Source organism: Vanessa atalanta, chromosome 9, assembly GCF_905147765.1.
Source record: "Vanessa atalanta chromosome 9, ilVanAtal1.2, whole genome shotgun sequence".
Lineage (NCBI taxonomy): Eukaryota > Metazoa > Arthropoda > Insecta > Lepidoptera > Nymphalidae > Vanessa > Vanessa atalanta.
In genome coordinates this window covers 3,238,911-3,247,219 of record NC_061879.1, presented here as the reverse complement: position 1 = coordinate 3,247,219, position 8,309 = coordinate 3,238,911, and the positions used below count along the sequence as shown (strand labels likewise).

Below are 8,309 nucleotides of genomic sequence, written 5' to 3'. Positions count from 1 at the left end.
CATGGACATACACAACATTGTTGGTAACATAATTGGCGCAACTTTATGTATACGCCCTTTATTAAAAACATCACAAAGGAGTCTCGAGCTTCGAAATTATAAATTGATCGGACTGCTTTCTGGTTATTTGGTTCTCCAACATCGTGTGGGTCGTGATAAATTTCAGTTTAGCTTATAACAAATTTATAAAATTATTTGACATAACAATTTTGATACTAACAATACCCGTCAATAGTATTTTCAGTATCAGAATTTTTGATACAATTTTCGTATAGAGACAGTCATTGTACAGCTAAATGCGTTAGTACTCAGACAATGTGATCGGTTACGAAAAACAATGATAGGACGATTTAGTTTTTTATTTTCATTTTAAATACAATATAAAATGCTATAATATATCTAAATAGTTTTTCGTCGTATGCTCGCTAACACGGATGGTTTTTGTAAAGTTTTGCTCGAGTAATTAACTTTAATTATTTAACTTCAAATGTAGCTGTATCTTTTGAGAAATTGAAATGTCCCTCCTTTATAGAAACATGTCAACTACTATGTAGACTGCTGACTGTTTTCACCTGTTCCGTTATCTAGTAATTAACTACGTCACGTCAGGTTTTGAAGTATTTAATTAATTCCTATATATTTATTATTTATTAAAAATATAGAAACAATCCATATTATCCATATTAATATTATAAATGCGAAAGTAACTCTGTCTGTCTGTCTCGCTTTCACGCCAAAACTACTGGACAGATTTTAATGAAATTTGGTACACAAATAGTCTAGAGCCTGAGAAAAGACATAGGCTTATACTTTTTATTTGGAAAAAGGGGCTGTAAAGGGTTGAAAAGGGGGATGAAAGGTTGTAGGTTGTTGAAAGTATTGTTATTATTAGAACTAGAAGCATAAAACTTATGTGTTCACTTATAAACTAACATATCATGACACCCACTAAGGAGCGAATTTTGGAATTCTCTCCCTAAAGGGGTGAAATAGGGGTTGAACGTTTGTATGGAAGTCCGTATTTTTTTAAGTTAGAAACATGAAATTTTATTTTTGGGATACTGGTTAGAAAGGAGTAGATACTTATTTATGTGTTTCTGCATATTCTACCGCTAAAGGGGTGAAATAAGGGTTGAAAGTTTGTATAAAAATTCGTCATTTTTGAAGATAGAAACATGAACTTTGTTTTTGGAATACTGATAAAAAATGGGTAGATACGTATTTAAGCGTTTCTAGATAATCTTCCACTAAGGGGATGAAAAAAGGGTTGAAAGTTTTTATGGGAGTCAGTCTGTTTTTAAGTTATAAATATAAAACTTTATTTTTGGGATACTGATTAAAAATTAGTAAATACTTATTTAAGTGTTTCTAGATATTCTACCTCTAAGGGGTTTAATAGGGGTTGACATTTCTTAAATAGATTAGTCTGGAAGGCCGTCATTTTTTAGTTAGAAGCATGACTTTTTATTTTTGGAATACTGATTCAAAATGAGTAAATACGTATTTAAGCGTTTCTTGATATTCTACCTCTAAGGGGGTGAAATAAGGGTTGAAAGTTTTAATGGCAGTCAGTCTTTTTTTCAGTTGGAAACATAATACTTAATTTTAGGATACTGAATAAAATTGAGTACAAAAACATTTAAGCGTTTCTACATATTCCACTCCTAAGGGAGTGAAATAAGGGATGTAAGTATGTATGAAAGTCCGTAATTTTTTATGTTAGAAACATGAAACTTTATTTTTGGGATACTGATAAAAAAGGAGTAGATACTTATTTATGCGTTTCTGCATATTCTACCGCAAAGGGGGTGAGATAAGGGTTAAAAGATTTTATGGGAGTCAGTCATTTATTAAGTTAAAAACACAAATCTTTATTTTTGGGATACTGAGCAAATACGAATATAAGCGTTTTTGATATTCTACCACTAAGGGGGTGAAATATGAGTTGAAAGTTTTTATGGAAGTCCGTAATTTTTTAAGTTAAAAACATGAAACTTCATTTTTAGGATACTGTTTAAAATCGAGTAAATACTTATTTGAGTGTTTCTGCATATTCTACCCCTCAGGGGGTGAAATAAGGGTTGAAAGTTGGTACAGAAGTCCGTCATTTTTAAGATAGAAACATGAAACTTTATTTTGGAATACTAATTAAAAATGACTAAATACATAATTAAACGTTTCTAGATAATCTATCACTAAAATTAATATAAATAATTTTTTTTTATAAAAACTAATTTCCCGCTTTTTAATAAACATTTTTTTTCCATAACCTGCATTTATCATAATTTTATGAAATATATTTGCATATTTTATGAAACGACGAGATAAAATAATTAAAAAATATTATATTTTTTTTATAAAAGCATCTTAATAGCGAAATATGAACGATTAAATGTTTACTTACAAAAAACAATCTTATAGAAAATTTCGGGAGATGATTGTTTCCATACATTCGAATTTCTGAACGTTAAGACGTCCATATGTAATTTTTAAATGTCAAACATTTTGATAATTGGCTATAATTGTCACTTGTAAGTTGTAGCTACAAAAGTGTTTTTAAATCAATTTTATTTGATTATAATTGTTTTGTTACTGAATAAAGCATATATATTTAACATGGTTACGGCATTGTTTAAACCAATCAAAAATGGAGAACGTTCATGATGATACATTAAACTTCATACATTATGCGAGGTTTTATCGAATGTGACGCGCAAGGATAATGTCGATAAGATGAAATTGATATTTCTGTTTACTATTTTGGGAAATATATGTTCCTCAATATTTGCACAAAATGAAGAATGTACGAAAACAAACAACAGCCGCTGTGACTACAAATGGAACGTACGGAAATTATCGGAAACTCTAGCGAGCAAATTTAGCGAAATAGTAGTCAAGGAGCTTGGAAGTAATTATACATCACATCTAGAAGTACGTACAGCTTATAAAGTCAGTAGATATCATACTACAGATAGTAATACATTATCTACTATAGTGGATAAGTTGAACTACAAAATATCCTCTGCAATAAACATACTCCTCGAAATGAGCAATGCAATTAATAAAACCGATACTCCGTCCTTCACTCATCCCTGTCCATTTACATCTATCGGTAAATCAGTGTTTATAAAAAGTTCAAGTGTCTTTGATGACATATCATCGATCGACATAAAACCTCATATAAAGGGTAGGTTTAAAGATTTGAAAGTTAAACGATCATATTTTCTATCAAACATGGATTATGCTACAGATAAAGATTGTACATCAATGCCTAACTCTAACCTAAGATACTTGTATCATAAAGTAATGCACCCGGATCAAAAACTTGTTGTATTTTTAATAGATAATAATATGAAAATGGAATCACTACAGCATGTTATAAGCATAGTTAAAGAAATAGCCTATGCCCTTCAGAATACCGACTTATTTGCCCTGAAAATAACAAACATGACAAATTTTATGAAGTTTGAGGATACATGCAGCAAAGATGGAATATCAAATCTAGGAAATGCAACTGATAACAATAAACTACTCTTACGGGAATACCTATCATCAATAGAAATAGCAGCGAATAGTATAACACCATTAGCTATAAATAGAGAGCTAAAGAGTCTGTTAAATGAGAAAAAACTTCCTCAAAACAAATTGCTTATATTTCTGACTGGTAAAAAACAAAAAATCTTAAAAGATGAAGACTGGTTAAAAATATTTCCACATCCAGACACCGTTGATAATAAAGTGAAATATTCTATCGGATTAATATATGAGGGTGAAACTGCAAGAAATAGTTCAATAGAAATTTTACATTTTGACAAACTGCACAATCATTCAAAAAACCATTCTGTGATGAAGCTACATCTTAACAACAGTGCAGTCATTGGGCAAATCGCCTCGGCGTTTATTTCTTTACTTCCTAGTAGATATGAGACTAAACTGCAAACTGAAGGTCCTGTATGGGAAGCTACGGAACGAGACTTCATGATTTCACTTGTAAATCCCATTGCAAGTGGTATAATGGGATTGGATTTGTATTGGTCTGATTTAGCCGAAGATATTATTTATTTCAAAGAAAAAAATCACAAAAAGAGAGCATTTGTTATGGATTTTTCAGGTAAGATCCTCATGCATACGTATTTTCCGAGGCCTGAATCAACTTCAGATAAAATAAAATTTACTACTCTAGAGGCAGTGGAAACTTGTAATTGTACTAATGTTATTAAGCAAAAGCTATTGACTATTGATTCAGGGAACTTTACAGTAAGTGATAGCAACTCGTCTAAATCAATAACCTATTCTTGGAAATGGGTACAAAAGTTATACATTGTTTGTATAGTATCAGAAATATCTAACAATAGTGTGTCAAATAAAACAAATATATTTTTTACAAGAACAAGTAAAGAAATATTGTTTCACAGATTAGATCTTTTTCCTCCTAAAACTGGTAAAGTTTGTCGCCATTTTAAACAAATATCAACCATTGATCAAGGAACTGTGTATTTGAGTCCATCTAGTTTTCAATCTCCTTTTACTTACTTATATGATATGGGTGACGGTCAAGAAGCAATTACATACATGCAGAATTACTTAGCTTATCTTAAAAGTGTCGCGCACGGTTTATTGTCAAATCCTGGATTGAAGAATGAAATACAACAAGATGTTGGATTTCTAAATTCAATTTTATCTTTCTATAAGAGACAGCATTTACATGGGCCCTATTCAAAATATATTGTTAGAAGGTATGCTGTAACGGAGAATGGAGTTCTAGTCATGTTTCCTGGCACTGTCTTAGAGTATGATTATGAGCCAGTACGGAGACCATGGTACATATATGCAGTTGAAAATCCTGGAAAAATAATTTTGACCCCTCCAAATTTAGATGTTGGAGGTGCTGGGTATATAGTATCAATTTCATATGCTGTAAAAAGCCCTATTTATCCATCGATGGTTGTTTCAATGGATGTAACAATGGGCTTCCTTTATAAACTCCTTATAGATAGTTTGCCAATGTGCGCCGATTCATATTATGTTAAATGTTTTATTATGAACAATCGGGGGTACTTGGTATCTCATCCCGGCTTAATGGATCCAAATAGTTCAGGTCCCATTGAACAACAACACATAACCCACAAAGAGTCAATGATAGCTATCGACATGTTAAACCATAAAGGATTTGTCACAAAAAGACTGTGTAGTAATTTCTATGACAAAACTATTCAGAGATTTTATGAATTTAACACTTCATTGCCAAATGTTCTTTCTAATGTCGTTTCGGGTGACCATTGTATTCATTACTACATTGCATCCATCCCCGGGACGAATGCTTTCATTGGTCTTGTTAATGCGTCCTGCAATGTTGGCGCCTTTTGCCCGTGTAGCATGGTTGACCGCCTGTGCCTGAATTGTAATCGAATGGAACAAACTGAGTGTGAATGTCCATGCGAGTGTAGTTCAGAGTTATATGAATGTCCTAAAGCTAACCTTTCAAGGTTTGATCAAAATATTCCCTTGTGTGGTATAATGCCCGAAAATAATAACCATAAATCGCATTATTTTCATAATTTTGCCGAAAATTTAAAATCTTGTTTTGATTTTCAATGTGAGACTTACGTCACACATACATCTTGTTTAGGTGTTTTAGGTTGTGAATGGTGCCAAATAGATACAGATGGACGAACACGACTGGCAACTCCATTTTGTACATCTCAATCGACTTGCTTTAGCGGCGTTCTCGGCGCTGTAACTCCGTACGGGGAGGGAACTTTTGGACATGTAAACAGGGATGCTTTTGCTAGTTATTCGGCAATAGGTCCGATAGCCGGGTGTATAGTTACTGTAAGCCTATTCATAGCAGTTGCAATATATTGCTACAGGCAGAATACGTCCTCAGATAGTTGCCACAATTTGTATGTTGATGGACCCGCTGAAACCTGGCATGATGCTGATGTGCAAATGAGCCACTTGCCATCTGATGACATGCCAGATATGTCGGGACAGGATAAATTGTTACCGGCTAAAGAAATTGAAGCCCCCATTTCTCCATATCGTGTGATCACTGGATATAGACGTCCTCACACAGCTGGTGGTTCCGACCAGGGTTATTCTACAATGACACCCCACGAAGACTCCGAAACGACCGGTTTCTCAGTTAATGATCCTACAATTTTATCAGATGATACTAAGTCTGATGCTAGTTTTCCAGCTCCAAGTAAGATAAAACCACGAAGTAAAAACTCAGAGCTCACTATGACCGTCCTACCTTGTGGCAAAAACAGTATGTTAGCTCCTGTTACAGTTCACAGACATATGGAAGCATCCTAAAACATTGCTTATCATTTGGTAATCTACCTCTTTTGTACATAATGTGACTATTTTTTAAACATTATAATTAATTATTGTGATATCGTAACTCGTATAACTTAATTCATGTTTTTTGTTTGTTTTGGTGCTTAATAAATAAAATTGTTGCCATGATAAGAAATAAAATGTAATCATTACAGTTATATTAAAAATGCAGCTAACATTTTGTGAAAACATTATTGTTAGTTAGATAATAATAAACATACTTATATTTTATCATTTAAGTATTTTTATACAAACAATAATAAGTAATAATTATGTAGCTGATATCATATTATAAAACTGTTTGCTATGTACTTATAATGTTTACTATTTAAAAACGCTTCTATATATATATTTTTATAACTTCTGACAATTATTTAAGCCTTTTCACAAATGCTAACATTATTCAGTGTTGACAGAAATACAAAGAAATATGTTGATATCATAAACTTGAATGCAATAGTTCCTTGTCGTTTAATTATAAAAAAAAAAAAAACTTCAAAATACTTTAATATGACTACGTTATAATCAAATTATCTGATATTTTTTTTTCATATGGATGTACTTAAATTAGCTTAAGAATTCTCTATTCACTTGAAAAGTAAAAATATAAACAATAGTGTATAGTCTATTCCTATCGCAGAAGGAGTAAAGATGGACAGACCTTAGATTTATATAATCCATGCAATTTGTTTATAGCTCTGCTATATTATGGAATACAAACCGATCTTAACCACTTATTCAAATTCGCCTTTTTGAACCATAGATTATTCAAGATATCGACCAATTATATCACGTCAATTCAATGTCAAATTTGTCTTTGCTCCTTTGAATACTCTAGATATTATGATTAAATGTATCTATGCGCCGTACAAATTGTATTTATTTTATATTTAAAAAAAAATTGGACTAAAAACATTTTTGTTTATTCATTGATGATTTACTATGAGTTTATGAATGAAGTTGATATAAAATGATTTAAGATCATTCGATTTTGATATGTTTTTATATATAATTTATTCTTAAGGTTATATTATACGTGCCAGTGCCTCCCGTAACGTTAAGTTGTAATTGTACGTAATTTAAGACTGACTTTGATGTTGCATTTACTTATTGTATGATGTAATAAATTTTTTAATTAAGAATCTTTAGCGTTTTTTTAACGATAAAACTTTTTAAATCCATATTTTTTTGTGTCTGCCTGTTACCTTAGCCTGAAACAGATGCTATTTATCTAACTTCGCTCAAAATGGCCGACCTAAGATCTTAAGTAAAGTAAAAAAAGTAAAGGACTAAGTGCGTAGAACATATTATAGTACCTACGCATTTCTATACACAAATAATGCCCTGTCTCTTATAAAACAGTTCATTGTTCCTGCGGCCATCGCCGTCTCCAGTCGTGTCATTATCATGTCTTCGTCGGATTATGAAAGTGCACCATTGTATACACACATATTTATGCAGTTTAATTATTACACATATTTTACCTACTCGACTAGTGTCTGTTAAAATGCCACCGTGGTCCAAAACGATGAAGATGCTGTAATTTTATTTGAAAAAAATATTAAATATGTATCGAGTTTAACATGAAGTAGTGTCATGTCCGATTTTGTTACTGTACAATATTATACTTAAAACAGAATTTTAAATTAATTTGAATCTGATGTGTTAATGCCAGACTGTTTTATTTAACTGCATTTTTGTATTTTACCTATGTTGTCGATTATTAAAAACTTTAAAAAAATCAAAAGATTGAAAATTGGTTAAAATTAACTGTAATAAATTAATTAACCAATTAGGTACTTTGGTTTCATGGTCAGTTTAAAAAGAAACTCAAAGCCGGTGAGCAAATAGGTATTTAAGATAGGTTAGGCATTACATTTGAATGACACCCGTAGTAATTTTTCATCTCTTTGAAAATATATTTTTCACTGATTTACATCAAAACATTTTATTAAAAGGTACCTTAG

General features: G+C 31.5%; 1 protein-coding gene across 1 annotated transcript; it reads left to right on the top strand.

Annotated features, from left to right (window-relative positions):
• Positions 1 to 2,543: 2,543 nt before the first annotated feature.
• On the top strand, positions 2,544 to 7,474 carry LOC125066486 (VWFA and cache domain-containing protein CG16868). Its single transcript, XM_047674574.1, has one exon. The coding sequence runs from the start codon at positions 2,734 to 2,736 to the stop codon at positions 6,316 to 6,318; it is 3,585 nt and encodes a 1,194-aa protein (XP_047530530.1). The 5' UTR covers positions 2,544 to 2,733; the 3' UTR covers positions 6,319 to 7,474.
• Positions 7,475 to 8,309: the final 835 nt, after the last annotated feature.

Excerpts from the sequence above, each read along its gene's own strand:
- LOC125066486 (XM_047674574.1), top strand. The coding sequence starts at position 2,734 with ATGAAATTGATATTTCTGTTTACTATTTTGGGAAATATATGTTCCTCA.